The following is a 21530-nucleotide window of genomic DNA, read 5'->3' as shown; positions in this document are numbered from 1 at the left end:
CACCCGTCCTTCGTACGGGATTGGCATATATGTATAAAATGCTTATTGCAGTTATACTCAAGCTTTGCGTTTGCAATGGGGGGAGGACACAGTTTGATAAAATTTGGTTCATAAATTTACGGTAAGATATAGTATAACACATCTACCATTGCCATAATTTTCTACCACTGCACCTAAACAATAGAAAAAAATATTATCAAACATTCGCACAATATCACAAATTATTCATTAAATTAACAACTCAAACCTAACTGTAAACAATCCTACTTTGACAATTCTCATTGTGTATCACAGCTTTTTGTAGCTGCTTAGTTCAAATTAGCTGTTGTCATATATGCAAAAACAAAACAAAAATAGTGCTGCACCCTGTTGGGAAATCCTATAACTTTTTAATGCTATTGCATATTATAGAACCAACTTGTAAAGTTGAAACAGCTGACTAAATTCTTCCCTTTAAATATGAATACTCATAAGGTTACATGGGGAACTACAGAGCCACTGGGGCGGAGCCCGAAAGGATTTTTGAGATAAGAATATGCCTAAATGTTAATCGGGAATGTGAACTATCATCATGCCAAATTTCAGTCCAATTCGTCCAGTAGTTTATGCTTGATTGAGCAACACACACAAAAACGCACAAACTCAAAAACTTTCAGATTTATAATATTAGTAAGATAAAAAATTTTTATGCAGGAATGGTTTGTAAAATTCTGTTAATATAAATCTATGAATACAATTAATTGCTTTCAACATGTACTCACCATTGATAGAAAACAAACCTGAATTTTACATCTTAGTTTTAGGCCTATAGGTAATTTCAACGGACAGAAACCATATATTCTTTATGATATATAGAACGCGCCTATCCATTGAAATATTTTATTTTTCCATTGATTAATAAATATAAAAGGTAATCAAAATTATACATAAATATACGGCATTCAAGACTATTTTGATACATGCTTCTTTTAACTTCTCGAATATAACATAAATGGAACTGCATATATCATATTATACAGTATACAAAATACAAGATTATTTACAACAAACACTTATTAGACGATAAGTAAACAAGGTAAATATAAACAATAAAAAGTTACAGTGAACATAAATATGACACAAAAAATTATTACATTACAATAAAAAACAATATTGCATTCAAATATAAACAAAGCTACTTTGGAATTGTGAAAAAGTTTAAAAAAGAAATATAAAGAGTTAAGAGGACATGTTTTTTTAACAATATCAATTAGACTCTAGTTATTTGAACTTAAATATTGATCCTACAAAACTGACCCGAGTGACCAGAAACACCAAAAACTGGAATGGACTGTCGTGAAAGGGAAATCTAAGAAATTGCAAATGAAATCCATTCGGAGTAATGTAGGGGATTAACACCCCTGGATGTCATCGTATGGGACATCCATGTAAGATCTTCACTCATAATTCCTTTACATTTCCAAATATTGACTGTTTATAATTTGTACCAAACAATAGGTCGAATAGTTTGTACCAGATGCCTACGACTACAATTTTCAACAGGTAGTAAGTTCACCATTCCCAGCAATAAAATCATTGTTTGTTCATCAATTAACAATGAGGCATATTGTGTTATTGTTCTAATACAAATGAGAAAAAATCACCAATTATTACTGTCCAAACATTTTAAAAATCAACCCCTGCGTGATAGAGCAGGCAGGTTATTGCCCCTAATGTATTTCAAGCTACAGTACAGAAAGAACGACAATAACTTAAGATTTATAAACCTCTTATTTGATTCTAGACTCAAAAGAATTATCATTATCATTTTCTTCATAAATTATTCTATTATATTTTTATAAATAATTTACTTCGCAAATGGTAACACTACTTGAATTAAGACCTTGTTTTAATTTCTATTATAGTTTATCTTTTTTATAAATCCGTCCAGAGTACATGCTGGTTACTGTTATTTTAATTCATCATTAACATAGAGTAATTATGTTTATGTTTATTCGTAATCCGGTGTCTATAACATCTACCTATAACGATGCTTAAACCATACTTGGGAAATAGCCAAGTAAATTCTGATTAAACGAATTTGTGCTTGTCTAATTAGTTAGGAATAATTAATTATAGGAACTTAAGGGTAAAGGTTTTCATTAGATAAAATTTTACGTCGGCAATAATACAGAAACGAAACGAAACGAAACAAACCCATCGATTTACTTTCAGATATTCCCAACAATATACTACTACGACAATATACTTCCAGAAAACCTAAGTAATTCTTATAAAAAAGTATTTTTAAGTTTAGACAAAGCCTATGTGAACAACACTACTTTTTGAAGTAAATTTAGCCCAGGTACATTGTAATTTGGCAAATATCACGTTCAGCAATAGGCTCACCCACCTAAGCCGGAAATGCACAACATAATATGTTGTTCTTAAGAATTACTTTCAAAAATGGTATGCGTTGCTTCTAAATAGTACGAACGTCCGGTAGTATATTGAGTCATTCAATATCCTAACTCAACCACGAGAGAAAATTTCAGGTGTTTCCGCAGGACAAAGGGTGAATCACGGGTAGAGAGAGGATCAAGACAAATTATGTACAATCATGCATGTTATAAGCAATAGTCGTCATGCCTTCAAAGCTATTTTAAAATTATACAAACTGTACCTACAAAACAAAATACTGTACATTATTTAATAATTCTGAAACGCAGAGAGAATGTTTACCTGTCTCACATAATATAATATGATTTTAATCATAATAAAATAATGAAAATTTAGTTCCGTACTATTTAGTGATAAATATTTAATTTGTATTAATCTGCACATAGAAAAATATGCAGTTTGTTTGTATTTAAAATGGGCTGATTAACGTCGGACAAAAACAAATTGTTTTTAAGATAACTTTTTCGAATACTTCATACAGTATCTTGCATTGTCTCTGTTAAAAGTTAAAATATTTATAGTTTCAAAACTACTCCTTTCATTTTCACTTTTAAGTGGTATATTCAGTGAGGAGTAATTTACTCGCAGGGTCGACCTAGCCATTGTCTCTTTTAATCCGTATAAGTAGGGGATTAGTTCCTTGCACGGGTAGGACCGAGGAGCGCAAGGTACCTCTGCGCTCCTCGGTCCTACCCCTACGGTTTTTATTTATGACCTCCCATTAGAGGAGGTATTGTGCGCTCCTCGGTCCGCGAATCAGATCGTCCAACAACACTGACGCAGCCCTATATTCATATGTCACCAACAATCGCTAGCCGGCGTAAGTCTTGGTGTTACAGTAAATGATTGTATAGTGTGTCTAGTAGTGATTAGATTTACTGGAGCTAGATCGTCCGACAACACTGATACAACCTAATACACATCTGTCGCTAATGATCGCTGACCAGGTTGTCTGCAAGGAGGGACACGCGTATATTCCCACGAGTCGGCGACACTGGATCCCTTGGCTGATCCGTTGATCACTCGCTTCACTGATCAGACGATCAAAGGTCGCCGAAACCTCCTCTTGGGTGTCACGTTGACACTTTTTATCCCGCACGAGTCGTGGCGCTGCCATTGGCCATTTGAGTTTGAAAAAGATTGATGAAGTGTTTAAGGTAATGGAAAAATATTTAAAAATATAAAACCTTAATTTATTTGTAAAGAAAGAAGTGCATAACTTTGGTACAGTTACGAAAGAAGACGTTGTTTGACAAGTATTGTACCGTTAAGACTAATAAATTGTTATTTTAAGCCCTCATTTGTTAATCAAAACTATATCATAGTGGTACTAAAAATTAGATGAACTAATTAATACAGCAATAAGACATTATTTCCACGATATTCCACAATTTTGGAATTCGGATATGCATCTTACTGATTATTAGATGTGTTATCTTAGATTAGGTCTTGGTATGGGTAAAACGTATCCCCACGTGGTATGGGTAACGTTGGTATGGGTATATATTAAGTACAATACATTTAAAGTTTCCATTGTAAATAAAAAAAATTATATTTGGTTTACAGTACACAAGTATTACTAGTGGTTACTGGTTACAGACACTCATTCGAACTGATGACATGAACATAGCCAACATTTTAAAAGGATTTTTAATGACAGTTTCTTTAGGGTTATATACAGTGGTAACCAACCTTGAATGACCAAAATCATGTAAAAATTGTAAGCCCTTATAGGATGGTACATTCTATATTTTCATGTAACCAACCTCCCTGGATTTCGTATCTGAAGATGATTCCATTGTAGAAATGATATTCAGGTGAAATTTTAGCAGCGTTCTCAGTAGCGAAATATTTTTAAATCTATACAGTTTATTTTGACAAAGGTAACTAATACGAGCTCCTAAACATTCTGTCTCGATTGAATTTCTATTGTAGTAGTACATTTTACAATAAATACCCCCGCCGCAGCAAACCTGCCGACTAAGCGAATTTCCATTTGTCTGAATTGATTTTCAGTTAAATATATTTTAATAACATTAGGTTTAACGAGTACCTAGGTTTGCTGCTACAAGGAAACTAATAAAGTGTGTTTTTGAGTAAAATATTGATAGCTTAGTACAAAATAAATAAATTTGCCAAGTTTGATCAAAATATATCCATAAACAAGCAAACTACAACATTTGACAATATTCTCCATAAGAATAACATGGGAATTTTAAATTTACAATTTTTTAAATTTTCTCCGTTACTAATAATCGAACAAAAATACTTTTATATACTAAATTATTTGTTTTTTTAAGCTCTTTAAAAAGGTCTAAAGAGAAATCGGGAAATTTTATGTTTTGAGAGTCAAAAGTGAGAAAAACCAATTTTTACCCCATAAAACCCCCCGTAAAGCCCCGTTCCCATGGTCCGATCGTGCTGGTTTGCGAACTCATTCAAGTTTATCCCGCTTTACACCTTTAAACCAAATTTCATCAAAATCGGACAAAAATTACTCAAGTTATCGCGTTCACGGACGTATATATATAAGTCTATATTTATATATATATAAATTTGAACGAATGGTGTTTTTGGCCTCTGGGGACATCAAAATGAAAAAGTAAATCGGTCCCGGGTCTAGGTCTTACCGTGCCACCTACGGTAATAGCTACTTCCCTATAGGGAAATTCGCTAAAATGCCTGTTACATGGGTAAAGTAGAGTTTAAACTGCGTAAAACCATTTACAACCATAACAAATACAATAAGAAAATGTTGAAACTTAAAATAAATTATCGATATATCAGGAAGCTTTTCGCCTCTAGCGGTGAAATACCAAGACACACAATGGTGATGGTATTGAGATACCACGGGTAATGTTCAGTCGGTAGCTTGTACCGATGTATCTACAGGCTGTGTTACCGCTAACCCCTCATTACCACGGTCCTAGATGGTACAGGTGATACCACAGTGGCGTCTACTGACAGACAACGCAAACAGGCGCTTCCAACATGCGTGTGCGTGAGAAGTTGGGGGTATTACGTTATATGATCCAAAGGTAAAGATGTCCACGGTATTTTTATTCAAAATAGAGGGGTTTAACAGTGTTTGTTAAAGAAATTCGGGATTAAAATACAGTTTTTTGTTAACCGTTTTATGTTCTCCTTGTCTAACTTAAAAGGTTCCGACGCCAAAAGAAAACTTATTGGTCAATGACTGTTTTTCATCTGCGATGGAATTAGGATAGAGGTAGTCACGGGGTAAAACTTTGTGTGAGAGTAAACTTTTCACATTTTTGCTTTTGGGCGAATTTTTCTTTTTTATTGTTACAGGCATTAACGCACATTACTATGAATGTTTATCAAGTAAATATATTACGATTATGGAATAAGCTTTTCCCAAACGAGAGAGCCTTGACTTTGGTAATTTGGAGCAAATCTGACATAGTTTAAAATAATGTGTTTGAAAACAGTGTTGATGTAAATATATCTGTAATTATGTTACTTACATTTCATTGTTCAAACAACAACCCATAGTAACAAGTCCGTTAGAGGAATAAAAATCGAAACTTCGGGTAAAATATATGAAAACATAGATTCACTAACTTTAAAATAGTTTAGTGTACTTTGTTTTATGTGTTTTAAGGAGTTTTTATGATTGGGGACAATTAAGTGTGTTGATGATGTCCTCCCTGCAATCATAGGTTTTTTATCTTAAGCTAATAATGTTAACTTTAACCCTAAAATAAGATAGAAACATGTACCACATAAATTTATTTCAAAGTTACCAGGCATGAAACCAAGACAAATCTAAGCTTCAGATGTTACTAAAGGATGAGGAGTTAGACGTATTATATCCAAATCCTTAACATAATGTCCATGAAGTCAATGATAATGTTATATCATATTCCATTAATTTGATCAAATTTGGAAGAGTCAAAGTCTTTATAAAAGGCAGAATTCCAATATATTTTCTTCTAAACAATTTTAACCCGATTTAAAAATTATCAAAAGAATCTCTCCACTTTCACTGTAACCTGCACTTGATAGGTTTTATTATTTCAGGCGAGTTTATTTTCAAACATAAGACTGTTCTAACGAGTAAATCTGTCTCATAATCAGCCCATTGATGTATGACGACCTTGATTCAAACTCGAGTAGGCAGCGAGGAATTATAGGCAGGGCCATTGATTTTCTTAAGAGGATCAGATATAATCTTGATCAACATTGTTGATCGTTCCGAGTAATCCGTACTATCCGCTCCTAATGTCAACATCGTCTCTTCGGCCTATAATCGTAGTCTTTGTTACGATAACAAACCTTGATTTACGCTAGCGATAATCTGACGTAATCTACTACGTGGTTCACATATTGTTAGCAAAGGTGATAAATGTAGAGTAAAAATAATTGATTAGTTTAGCCACAACAAGTTTACTCTTCCTATTGTAAAAATATTTAAACAAAATAAAAAAAAAAAAACTGGAGTGGATTTCTTTACTAGGTCTTGAGAGAGAAAGGGGACATTCAAAATTAGGTTCAGAAGATTAAACCGGATATTTATGCTCTACTCAATAGGTCTGATTAAAATAACACAATTCAATCATTATTACAATGTCAATTATTATTGAAATACGCCAATGCTGCAATGGTAAACAAATGCAATTTTTACAGATCTAAAATTTATTTGTCGGTAGCTTTAAAGTGTAAATACCAGACACCATAAATCTTTGTAGTGTAATGAATAAAAAAATACTCGTGCTACGGATCAGTAGAACTGTAGTAACCTTGCTGTTCAACGCTTTACACATCTCATACAGAGATTTATGAGTGCAAATATCCGCTTTGGATTCTATCCCGGCGATCCACCTTTTCTAGAAAGCTAAACGGGTAGTTTGAATGTGAGAACAATTGCGAACGTTTCCTTGAACATCTGTCCATTGCGGCAAGAAACAATTACTGAATCCGGTTCGGAACCGCTTCTCAGGGACCTTGTAGGGCAGACAGTCTGTCGCCGGTGTTGCTCTGGCTAGATCTTGGTCTAGAAGCAAGCAGAGGTGATGTTCTCGTGGTTACGTCTGGAAAGAACACTTAAAAAAAAAAATTGATAATACAGATCCAGGCAACGTATCTGATAAGTAGACACCCAGGAATGACTCAAGATTGGTTCTGAGGCTACTACAGGCAACAACCATGTGCGCGAAAAGTAGACACTCAAAACTGAAATGAAGAACAGTTCTGAGCTTATAGGGAAAACAACTACTTGCATGAAAAGTAGACACTCAAAACTGAAATGAAGAACAGTTCTGAGGTTCTAGGGAAAACAACTACTTGCATGAAAAGTAGACACTCAAAACTGACACTGAAGAACAGTTCTGAGCTTCTAGGGAAAACAACTACCTGCATGAAAAGTAGACACTCAAAATTGACACTGAAGAACAGTTCTGAGCTTCTAGGGAAAACAACTACCTGCATGAAAAGTAGACACTCAAAACTGAAATGAAGAACAGTTCTGAGCTTATAGGGAAAACAACTACCTGCATGAAAAGTAGACACTTAAAACTGAAATGAAGAACAGTTCTGAGCTTATAGGGAAAACAACTACCTGCATGAAAAGTAGACACTTAAAACTGAAATGAAGAACAGTTCTGAGGTTCTAGGGAAAACAACTACCTGCATGAAAAGTAGACACTCAAAACTGACACTGAAGAATAGTTCTGAGCTTCTAGGGAAAACAACTACCTGCATGAAAAGTAGACACTCAAAACTGACACTGAAGAACAGTTCTGAGCTTCTAGGGAAAACAACTACCTGCATGAAAAGTAGACACTCAAAACTGAAATGAAGAACAGTTCTGAGCTTATAAGGAAAACAACTAGGCCTACCTGCATGAAAAGTAGACACTCAAAACTGACACTTAAGAACAGTCCTGAGCTAGGGACAACAACTTCGTGCATAAAAAGTAGAAACCCTGAAGAGAAGATGAAGAATAGTTCTAAACAAAACGTACAAGGAGCAACAAATATTTACCTGTGTGGTACACAGCATCTACACCCTAAAAGAAGGACTCCATTAATACCCGTCGTACCACAAGTAAATGAGTTAGTTTATAATAAACCTTCATCAGGCGAAGGAAAGAATGTCTTAAGTACTATACTCAAAGTCAGTTTAACAGAAATCGTTTTTGCTGAAGTTAAAATGTCACCAAGAAGAGAAATACAGGCAGTTAGCAAGTCTCAGTGCCTGTCATAAACTCAAGGTCTAACACTAGAACTAATCTGTGTCGACATTCAACAAGTAAACAGGCATTTAAAATGAGTGTTTATGAGATAGGGAAACATTACGGCAGTAATACAAGGTAGGTAAAATAAATATGTTTAATCTGCTTACAGTGGAGGCGAGTAGATGCCAAAACATCCGGTAATGTACGAAGTGCAAAATGTGTTTCCTTATGGCAGACTAGAGGCTATTGCAATACGCATAAAATAAAGTACATCGTATTAAATGTATTAGGAGTTATATTGCAATAATTTGACTTACTTGACTTATATCCTTAATCTTCTATAGGAGCTCTCCATCCATGGTGGACTCTCCATCGACTTCTGCTCTCCACAAGCGCCTACCACTCCCATTAGGTTCTCTCTTCCTGCGTCTCCAGTACAGTAGTTCTCTTAAGTTTCTTTGGTTTTGCCTTTTCTTATGCCAGGTTCAACTCCAACAATTTTTTTCAATAGTGTACTCTAGTTTTCTTAGATTGTATAGCACCGTCCCGTTTCTCACCAGGGCTGCTAGTTGGGTAAAACATAATTTATAAAACAATTAATATATACATAGTGATCAAAAGTACAATACTGAATAAGATTTTTCAAATCATCACAAATAATTCATCAAACATTTTCAGGACGGCCCACATGGAATCGGAAGGAAATCTGAAATAAAACAAAGGCCAACAAGTACATTAAATAGCTATTATCTAGTAGAACATAGTTCCGCACACCCGACCAAAATAGTTCATCCTACCCAATACAAAATTACGAACTTACACAAAGGTAAGTTTCAGTTCATCGTTATTTCTAACTTAATGAACCTTTTTGGGTTGGGGTTGTGGCATTGTGTTCTATTATAATTTAATGCAACATGTGACCTATGCTCTCAATTTAAATTTCCACCTGTAATGTGGAAATCTTAATTGCCATGTTGGAAAACTGCCGATACTTGCTTCAAAAGGTGTATTTTCAGACATGGCACTTATGTGCAAAGCTAAATTTTATTACAAGTAATGTATAAAACAAAAAAATGCTTTTTCCGATTTTTGAGGACCTTGTACAAGTATATCTTCATCAAGCCAAAACGGTAACAATGTGTTTACTTTTTTGTGCAAATCTCTATTCTACACTCTTCATAACCAACTGTATAAAGAGGTGAATGAGAATAAAAACATGAATCAGACGCAATGAGAAGATCCTCGATGGTTCCCGTGATTGACGTATTGTTTCCAGGAACGATCTGTGATGTCCTGCGCGTTCCCACCGCCACACCGCCACTCCGCCAGACCGCCAGACCGCCAGACCGCCGGCCGCCACGGTCGTCCAACTGTCCAAGTCCTTCTTAGGATACGCTACCGGTTTTGTGGACAATACAGGATAAAACTCCTATTTCTGGAACTGGAGTTCAATCTTATGGTGAGTCGATCGAATTGACGAAAATACGTTTTTATTTAGGACTTTTATTGATGCACAAGGATAAGAGCAGACATCTTCAAACGGATCTTAGAGTCGTCACTGGGACATACCAGATCTATCGTAAGGCGAATTACTAAATAAGCAATCAAATGATAAATTAGTTGTAAAATAACAATTTTTGAACTTATTCGGATATCGATAGTTATTTGTGTAGCAAAGTATCACTTTTTTAAACACGAGAAAAATATTCAATTTAATAGAGTTTAAAAAATACACTTTGCACAAAAATTATATAATAATATTTTTTCTACAGTTGTAACAGGGTTATAAGGAAAACCATACTTCAGACTAGTCAAAGATAATAACTTAAAACTTCTAACTATATTGAGTATGGTATTGGTTCTGTGGATTAGATGGATTTTTAGAATTTGGGTTAACTATGAATAGTTGGGATCAATATTACTTTTAGTAGTCTTACTGCGAAAACAAAAGAGACTAAATAAAGTAAAATGATTTAAATTGTTGTATTTGTTAAGTGTATTCTAAATGTATTTGCATACAATTGTTTAGGCTTTGTCAAAATATCTAACAAATTCAATACTTATTTCACTTTACACAATTTAAACACTTAAACCATTGACTATATAACACTAGTGTAGTAGTGTTATATAGTCAATGCTTAAACCCTGATTTATTGCAACACAATAAAATACCACATTTTCGCGTGAGGACCAGTCGGTTATACCAACAGCTTTAATCTCCTTTTATCACGATTTGGATCGAGACCACACAGCAATATGAGAGTAAAAATTTACTAGATCATAAAGCCAAATTAGTAGGTGATAAAGTCGGTAGCGACTGTGGCGCGCGGGTCGTGGGTGAACTACAAACATTGCCCACACAAACACAAATTCATTAAAGCCCACAAATCATGGTTGCGTTCCTTTTTGTGTGGTATTTTCCCAAATGGGACACCATGAAATCGCTCGTCCCGCTCGGCTTCGTTATGGTGTCGGGGGCGTTTAAATTGTTGAATAAAAAGGAGGATGGCATCCACGTGGACACAGCTGACATGTTTTGAAATTGTTATACCACTATCTTCTGGTGATTTTTTGAAGATAAACTTTTTACAGTATGTTCAGTAGACACATTTATTAACAGATTTGGAAAATATGTTGATAGTGTAACTCCAGCTTGGTATTTGTGGTATTAGGAGACATTGGACATTGAAAATTACTAAAGTAGCGTTATCATATAATACAAACAATTAATTAATTTCATAATAATAAAAATACAATAAGTAAATTGTACTTCTATGAATTATTCGTATAAATATTCGAAATTCTGTAATTATAATCCGTAGATTAAAGATTGGCATTTCACCTTATTCAAAACGTTTTTTCACTATCACATGTTGAAACTGAATCTCAGTTGGTACGGCTCTCAAAACTAAAAATATATTACCCCTCATTTAATTACATTAATGAGGATCGACAATGATTGACATTATGCCATGCAATGCTGATAAAAATCATGAATTTGATTTTTTTATTCCTTCTTATGGGTGATAAATATTTCAACAAGTAAGATCAAGGGTAAAACTGATACATGATCAATTAGAATAAATTTGTTTTGTATTGGACCTGTGTATTTTTCTGAACCACAGGGTGTTTTTTAACGCAATTCAAATTTTATGTGCCTTGAGACACTTTTTAATGACAATACAAACAACGCATAGGGTGGTACCCCTGTTTTATTTATTAAAATGCCGATCAGCTGATAAGAATTGTTGAACTGTGGTATTTTTCCAAATGAGAGCAATCGTAGAGTAAATACGTTAAAAGTAAATAATTGTTTTTGGGCCACGAATGGTTTGAAATTAAGTTTCCAGTACAGATACATGAACTATACAGATACATAGACTTGTAAAGACTTAGGGAAATAGGATCTGTAGGAAAAAAAACGTAGATCTAAAATTCATACTTTATTTTAGCCTGCAAAACGCTATGTTGAGTCTTATCTTCTATATAAATAAAATTAGAGTTTTGTCTGTACATTGCTCAGAATTATATACTTTTAGGTTATTTTTACGTTTTATACATTAAAGAAGCAGAAACGAGTCTTATCTCAATTTCTGTCTGTCTGTCTGTCTGTCTGTCTGTCTGTCCCTTTGTCTGTAACACTCAAGATGGCATTTTACGCAATCTTCTCTGTGAAAACCAGAGTACATATCAAGATCCAAGTCATTTTAATGTATTCACTGGATTGGCGAGAGTGTCTTTAGTGATTTAAATATAGCCTCACTACTTTGTAAATAAAATTACGGACGTTCAAAATTGCAGTTTTGTGCGATTTTTGTCAAATTTTCGTTCAATTTTTATCACATAATCGTCTATGAAATAATGAACAGCTGTTCGGATCAAGATTATTTTTTCTAGCTGTCAATGAAATGTTTACAAATGTTGTTTACAAATACCGCAACTATTTCGAATCACGTTTTGAAAGCAAATCCCAACCAAGTGAGATTAAAAACGTTTTTCTTACATAACGGATTTAATTAATCGCAAGTGCAATAATATAGTCTAATAGTGTAACCGTAAATGAAATTAAATAACTAGACATCGTCCAAATCGGAACCAGAAATTCTTTGAGTATAAAATGTTTCTTGAGTTTTGACAACCAGAAAGAAGAAGACCTTGAATCAGTGTTGTATAGGGCTGTGACACTGAAATGATCGTCGCCAATAGCTTACAAAAAAGGTTTTCACTCATTGACGGCGCTTCAATGGCGATTGTGTAAAGTGTAAAGTAAAATATCACAACTGCAGTGGGTGATTGTAACAGAAGTTTAACAGAGGAAGTGCTAAACTCGCTTTTCCAATGTGTCACTTTCTGTTTCTACTCACCGTGTGATGCAATCGCTGGACCATACAGCCAATAGGCCCATAGCTCATATCTTGGGTACGTAAGCCTACATATTTATTCATAACAACCTTTTTGACGACGATCCTTGGTACCGGTACTTTTCCATAGAATACATGGCCTACCTACTTAAAAAATAAAATTACAAATGACCAAATCCCCAACATTGTGTGATTTTCGTCACATTTCCTTCTAATGTTAATATATATACTAATCATTGTTTAGAGAATGCGTAATCTATTAAATAACAAAAAGTTGTTTGGGTAAGGTTGCTTCTTTTTCAAACTGACACCGATAAGTTTACGCTATAACTTTTTACGAGAAAATCCAAAAGCAAGAGATCAATAACCTCGGGACTAGATATTAATGTATTTAATTGGTCCGATTTACTGTAATTCTTAGGTAGGTTCTTACGTAGGTACTGGTTCTTTTTCTTAGAACCGGTAGTTTACAAATTAGGCTAGATATCGTTGGTGTTGCACCTTATTTATTAGAGCCGTCCGTATTCAATTTAAGTGATGTCTTAACTCTGTATAAGTTTTGCTTTTTCTGCCTGGATTCCAAATCTTAGCTTACCCGGTATGCTAAGAAAATGATAACCTATTTGAGTAAAACATTTGTTGGGCAAACCATCATGAATTGTTTACGCCTTTATATTGTTTATGTATCAATAGTTCGTGGCCTTTGTTGGATTGTTGTATTGTGTTGTTTTGTTGTATGTTGGTAACGCATTAATGTCCTTATTTCTCAGTGTTTCACGGAATGGACAAGAGCACCTTTGATACTGAAAATGTCAACCGGAATAAAGTGTTAAATGGTGAGGTTGAGGTAGTACTTTAAATACGTTTAAGTTAACCGATGTGGAAAGTAACTTTCAATTATAGGCCTACTTTAGGGCTACGCTTCATAGATCTATAAAACATTTTTAAGTTTAATCATTGGACATATGGACCAACACGATCCGGGTGACATTTAATTGCGAAGCATTTATTTTGGCTTGAACTGTCAGATACTGTATTTGCGAAGGTTTATATATAATAGTTTTGCCAGCATATCTGCAAATATGCAAACTAATTGCTGTTCTTAATCTTAGTATAAGAAGGTTTCAACTGACTACTATAAGATCCCCGTGCGTAGAACGGGCACACAGCTAGTTTAAAATAGATGCCCAATGACACTAAACCTCATAGATATCTATGCAACAATGCATATTAGCCGATCGGAAATTAAGTAAATAAAACAGTGATAGTAACATAAAAGCTTTGTTTTGATGTTGAAATGTATCTTACGGTACTTGTAAAAACACCCTGTATTATATCAATTGCCAACTAACTATACAGCATGAATATGAAAATACAAAGCATATATCGTATTAGTTGAGTTTGCAAATTAAGGACATTTCAGTCTGCAATTATTAAAGAAGAGAGTAGTGTTTTACTTTACAGAATAAGTATTTTTATTTATTATGTACCATGAATGAAATGAAATGTAAATGACTAAAACAAAGAAATCATAAGCGTAGCTAGTCTAGTTTAGAAGCACAGGGCTTCCCTTAAATCTAAAAAAAATTACTTTTAGTTATATGATAATATCGTGACTAGTTGATTGGGACCCATTTTTAACCTGTTGACCACTGTATACAAATGATAGGTCTTTTACTCAAGGTGTAATTCCTAGATATTGGAAAACGCCCCGACTCCTATATGATCATTACCAACAAAAAAGCTATTTTACGTAGACTAAGGCTGATTTTAATGGATAAGCAAATAAAAAATCTGGACATTCCAAACTTAAAAATGAAAATCTATATCAATTGAATGTACATATTTGTGGCTTGAATACACAATCCAAAACCTTTTGCACATCTGCAAAGGTATATCTCTAGATAGACTCTGGTTTCAATGTAAACTATAATATGTAGGAGTAAATATATAGAAAACAGCTCAACTGTAATCGTGTGTGGATGTTTAAACCCACTCTGATAAACTATCTCGCATAAACACCCCCAACATTCAGTTTATCTTTCAATAAAGACCTGCCAACTAGACAAATGGTTTTCAAAGCGTTAACAAATTACTCACAAGCAAAGCCGCCTTACGAGTTTAAAATATTCAATAATGGTGTCAGCCTGTCAAGACCTCTTTTGAAAACTAACTTGTTTTCCCAGAACTCATAGAGATCGTGGGCGTGGGAACTGAGTGGATGTAATTCATAACCAATGGGATCTAGTGTAGAACATGCGGGCTATGGAATAATTGTTGGGACCGGGAGGAGGCTATGACACGTCGTGACGCCCCGCGGGAGGCTAAAGTGTGTGTTAATTCAATTATTAAAAGTCTTAGTCACGCCTGACAAAATAATGTTAACGGTGAAACACGAGATGAATAAACGAGGTTGTTGGATAAATGGGGATATCGTGGAGCAGTTAACTTGAGTTTTGAATCTGTTTAGGGAATACCACAAGGTTTAAAAATTCATTGATGTTGGTTCTGAAAACTATTATTATTTGGAATTTTCCAAATAATAAATAGTTTCTTGTGATTAAAACTACTCAACGTTTCTGTAGGTGACCAAATGACCTCAAATGTTACCAGACAGGAAACTGCTTATTGAAAACCTCTATTTACAACATATCTGGAAATAGTAGTTTTCAATAAACAGTTTTATGACTGCTAATTACATTCTGCAGTACCTTTTGGAGGCTAATTAAGATTGTTGTAGTTATTAAAAATTCGCTTGGAAACGGGAGGAGTTGATCCACCTCCAGAAACGTTGTGTAGTTTTAAACACAAGAAATTTTTGAAAAGTCATTCTTTACCACTGGTATTAGAAATGCTACTATTATTCTTTAATAATAATAGTAAAATTTCTAATACCAGTTGTAAAGATGATCTTGGTATACAAATACCTCTTGATTCAGAGAATACAATTTTCTTTACACCTTTGATGTGAGATCGAAAAACTAAAATGAAAACCAGATATTTCATGAAGGTAATCGATTATGTGGGAACTATTTTGACGGAGAGCATGATTGTGTATGGTTTGTCCATTATTGAAACAATTTAATAACAATTAAACACAAAATACTTTAAAATAAATTCCTATTCTTACTTTTTAAGCTAATTGACACGAGTAAGAGGATGGCCATTGATGGAGTCAAATTAAATTCAATTTTAGTACTTCATTTTTGTTAGGAATTGCCACTTGTCTGCACACTGTGCGAAAATCAGTGAGAGACTTGAACGCTGGTAGAGACGGATGGCGCTAGATGTGGGTGATTGGGATATGAGTCAATAGAGGTACTTCTCTCCCTCTCTCTCCCTCCTTCTATCTCCCTCTCACTCAACTCCCAGTGGTCCACGGATCTGAGGAGTCTGCGACCCGTCAGTCGTCCGGCGACCGTGTTGGTGCAAGGTACGAGAACACGCCGCTCAGTTGTAGTTCGGTTTTGTGCGATCTCTAATTATTTTTTCAGATATTATAATTTAGAAATTTTGAAACATATTTTTCCGTTTTGTTTGAAAATTTAAGAGTTTATTTTAACAGCAATTTAAAAATAACGTTTATTTTGTGGTGTTTCTTTCTGTGATTTTGGATATTTGTGACTATAATGAATTAAGACAGGACTCGCAAAATGGAAGTGGACCTAGATGCTAACAACAATTCGACAGACAAGAAAGGATACTCTTTACGTCCGAGATGTGCTCCTAAGACGACAGAAGTAGAAGATATACCGGAAGAACCTCGCAAGCCTCGGGGGAGAACTCAAAAACCCCCCAAGCAAAAAACCCTTCCCCTCAGTAAGTACCGAAGAAAAACAGCTAATGCCCGAGAACGCTCTAGGATGAGGGAAATAAACGAAGCTTTTGAAACGCTCAGGAGATCCATTCCGTTGATAACTACAAAATGTGACAGTCCTAATGAGAAAAACACCAAGATATCGACTCTTCGGCTCGCGATGAAATACATAACAGTTCTATCTAACGCGTTGAGAGATTCGGATGGTGATTCAGATAAAGACTCAATCTTCAGCGAGTACAGCATCACTCCTGCGGACTACAGAGATTCCTACACCCCGACATCCCTCAGTGACCACTCCGACTTCTCTGATAGTTTCTTCAGCACAGGTCTCTCTCTAGAAGTGACTCCTTCTGTTCAAACATTCACCACCTCCTCGTTCTTGTCGGAAAACATGTTCCAAAATACCTTACCTAGACTAAAACCCACTGAGAGTACTTACAAATTGAACAGTGTAGGAGCTATCAGTGAGAGACAAAGTGAGTTTTTGAGTTTGAACGATTCCTCATCTTCAGCTTCTAATTCGCCCCAGGACTACCCCGTGTCTAGGATACCCTGTATCCAGGAGGTCACCCCCGTGGACTCGCAGACTTGTACTCTTCTGACACCTCTAGACTCTGACCTGAGGTTAACTAGTCTTGCCCCCATCAACCTGCAACTACAGTCTACACCCCTAGATGACTGGGACGACCTTAACTTATCCAGAGTAGATTTCGATGAGTTGCTCAGCACATGAGTGTGTTAGTGTTGGACCTGTAGATTGAGTAAGTAGTTTTTACAATATAAAATAGTTTTTTCGAACGGTTTGACTACTAGAAAAAATTAAGCAGTCAAAGAAAAAGCAATCAATAAACTGCACAACTGTTTTAATTACAAAGTAACCAATGTAATAGAAATCATAAGTGATTTGTAAAACATATCAAGCTAAAAGTAATAGGATGAAATCATTTTGTACATAACCTGATAAAAGATTTAAGGTATTGCCGATTAATTGTAAAATCTTGTTACATTTTTTGCCAAATTAAGATAGAATCATGTACTTTGATACATACTAGGCCATTGCAAGCATATATTTTACATAGCAGTTATTTTGTAGGACATAAATACATTCAAACAATGGTTTTGTCATCGAGATACTCCCTTAATTTGTAATATTTCACCCATTTACCTCTTCATTGTCGTATATTTTTTTAGGAGATATTGTGCTTAATTTATTTAAATTTTAAACTCATTTCTTTAAGCTTATAAAACAAAAGGTGAACTTCAAACATGCACAAATCCGACAGCGCTTTTGTATTCAACTGTTGTTTTTTTTTTTACCTGATAGAGTAAAAGAACCACAGAATTCTTAAAGCCTTCGAGAACTATTTATTTGTTACTTGAGTAGAATTGACAAGTCATATTCGACACTACTCTATGATTTATTAAGACAATTCAAAACAATAATTAAATCCTAATGAGATACTTTACTAGTTATTATAGATAACGATAAAACAAGGATAAAATAAAATAACTGTCATGCTAAACCAAAAATGGCTTTTTTATTTATTATGTTTTTTTCATCACGAACAATTTTAAATGTATATGATTCATCACCCAACCAATTAGTGACACAAACAAATTCTGCTTTTAATAACAAGTAAAAAACATGTATACAAACAATAACATCTTATACAAACTGGTAGGTTTGGAGAAATATTTCCCATTATTGTATGGATTTGAAAATAAAAGTATGCTATCACATTAGTGAGACCATTAATGTCAAACCGGTTAAGGTTTTCTCACATTTTAAATTCACTATCTTAATCAATAATACATTTTTAATACTGTCTCAAAGAATTATAATTTAGGTATAATGATTTAGAATGGAAATGAACCAAATCTCTTGTGAACTTCTTACAGTTGTTATTTAATGGTGAAAAGTAATTATAACTATTTCAAAGGTATCATGTATCTACAATAAAAAAATAAAAACTTGAAACACCTAATCTACAAATTGGTTACAATTTACAGTAACCCTATTTTTTATTTTACTGTATACATAAGGATTAATATTTCACATTATTATGAAGTTGTAGTTCATTTGATCAATAAGTTTTATTTTTAAAACAATATTTTCAACAAGTTGCAGGTATTGGTCAACAAGTTCAAATTATTAAGATCATTCGAAATTTGGAGTTAGACCTGTAAATAGTTGTTATGTAATTGAAATTAGTATATGTATATATCTTTGTACATTCATTATTGTGATAATTTGTTATAAGTAAACTACATTTTAGTATATTTTGTGAAAATCGAATAGTACATTTTAAACAACATATCTAGATGTACAAACTGTTTTATACATATCAGTACTCATAGGTGCCAAAATAGGTTTTTTAGTAGTTGTGCCATAGTTGTAAGATATGTAATTTTGTAATTATACAAGTTTTAATACTGACGCATGTTCTTATTTATCCCTTGCAGTTATGTGTGGTAATAATATGTCAATAGTCTATATTTAAATCGCAATTGAAAAATCATCTTCACTAACTTAATCTCCAATATTTCAGACCATAGTATACTTTTAACTTATGTTACCTGCCAAAAACTCAAACAGAGGAAAGTTGAATTGCAATATATTTATTTAAGCAAAGAGTAAACACATTTTTAATAACGATCATACCTCACACCAGATATTAACAGTAGAGTTCAGTATTTGTACAATTAAAAAGAAACTTGATAAAAACAATGCACAGTTGTTGAATTTATTCTGTTTATTTGGAAAGTTATAAGAATCACCTGGCATTCAATGTGTAACATTTGGACTATGAAGAAATAAAGTTAAAGCAAGGCAGTAATTAAATTCACCTAGTAGGTTAAATTATAAGATGGCATTGTTCCATAATGTTCACAAATGTGCTGGTTCGATCCACGAGAAAGATAAGTAAGTTTTTGATGGATAGATAATGTAGACTCAAAATAAAATCACTCAATTAAAAATGTATGGTTACAATGTATCTAATTGTGGAAGTTTTTAGTAACTCACCGAAAGTAAAAGTGAAGCTAATTTCTTAGCAGTAAGGAATTTCAAATATTAAATTTTAAAAATTGAACTTGAAGTGTAAATTACGATTAATAAGGTTGACAGTTTACTACACTACAAAATACTAACTGAAGGGATATTTCTCAGAAAATATGAAAGGGTAACTGTGTCTGGTAAGAGGGGACCTATATCTGCATTGTAGACCCTACTAGAATCCACATGGACAGTTATTTATTTAACAAACAACAGCTAATCCGTAAATCCAAAGTAAGTCAGGTAAGATGTACTGGATACGAGACTGGTAGTAATCAAATTAAATTAAAGTGCCAGTGGGGAATATAGGGTCTGAGAAAAACAAACACATTTAGGTTTTACCTGCTTAGGTAGACTGTTTATGACCTGTATCTACAGCTCAATCCGTCGAAACTTCATTTTCAACCGTTTTCATCATTAGAATCATGCCGAAAAGGCCTTAACCGAAGTTACAGTGGAATGAACTATAGGCAAAGGTAAACCCAATTTTTAGTTATATCAGTTAGGGGCTAAACATTGATTTTAATTCAATTAAAAATTGGGGTTTTGTAGTATTACATTATACAAGTAAACATGGATTCCCTTAATTCTTAGATACCACAAATAAGATGAGTATTTTAAAAATTGTCTTACTCATCAATAACTTCCTATTGCATTAGACACTATCCTTAACAAGCCTAATAGTGATAGTAAACATATCTGCGTCAGCAGCTTAGTTGTAGCGTTCAACTTAAAATTAAAAGTTGCCCATTACAATTTGAGAACTAAGTTTCCAGTTGCAATTGGGCAATTGGGCTAAAACAGTGTCATTCTAAGCAAAACCAGGGTTTAAACTATGCATGACAGCCTCCGAAGTTTACCAGCCAACATTTTGTGGGTGGAAGAAAGCTGTACTTACATAAACCAACCTACTTATCGCTCTTTGAATGAATCGAACCCCATTTCAACAGTGTGGTCAGTTGAGCCGGTCGGTACACGGCTTGCCGACAGCCAACAATTAGCTCTCCACGGGCTTTCATCATTTCAGCCCCAAATATGGTCATCTGGGCCACTACAGGTGTGTATTTGTGTGTGTAAGTGTGTATGTGTGCGTGTACGTCCTTGCGACTTGTTTGTAATCAGTCCATAATAATGATTTGTGATTTGAGACGAAGTTGTTTACTTTTCACTTTCCTTGCAAGTTGTGCAACTAAGTTGCGGTGTTATACAATGGTATGGGATCGATACAGGAATTGTGTTAAGGAAATAAATGGGATGGGGAGGATGACTTAGCAAGAGTGTAAACATTTTGCAGTTTGGGGGTTTAAGAAATTCAAGGTTTTAATGGAAGCAATGTTTCTGTAACGATACTTGTTCAAATAGGAAATCATATTTCACGTAGCCGAGAACTCAAGACCTTGTATTGTATTTAATTTCTAATAATTATTAAACTTACAAAGTATTTACCATGGTTGATGTGGTGTTTATAGCATTGCTATGTATTCTATTACAAAAAAGAAATATAATTGGCAACTATTTACACACATATAAGTAAATTGGTTGATAATTGTTTGATTGGTAATTAAAATCTGCCTGAACCGATTGCTTAAATGCTTCGGAATCGTATACAAATAGCTCTTAACTGATAGCAAACTATCTATATATCTATTTTAGTTT

At 34.0% G+C, this 21530-nt stretch overlaps 1 protein-coding gene across 1 annotated transcript; it reads left to right on the top strand.

Moving 5' to 3' along the window:
- The first annotated feature begins 16418 nt into the window (after positions 1–16418).
- On the top strand, positions 16419–18017 carry LOC128986898 (helix-loop-helix protein delilah-like). Its single transcript, XM_054407504.1, has one exon. The coding sequence runs from the start codon at positions 16653–16655 to the stop codon at positions 17550–17552; it is 900 nt and encodes a 299-aa protein (XP_054263479.1). The 5' UTR covers positions 16419–16652; the 3' UTR covers positions 17553–18017.
- The last annotated feature ends 3513 nt before the right edge of the window (positions 18018–21530 follow it).

This window comes from Macrosteles quadrilineatus, unplaced genomic scaffold (assembly GCF_028750875.1).
Source record: "Macrosteles quadrilineatus isolate MER2022 unplaced genomic scaffold, UCM_ALF_1.0 Scaffold_2__2_contigs__length_208266976, whole genome shotgun sequence".
Lineage (NCBI taxonomy): Eukaryota > Metazoa > Arthropoda > Insecta > Hemiptera > Cicadellidae > Macrosteles > Macrosteles quadrilineatus.
Note: the sequence above shows the minus strand (reverse complement) of the source record. Positions and strands in the feature narration are given on the sequence as shown.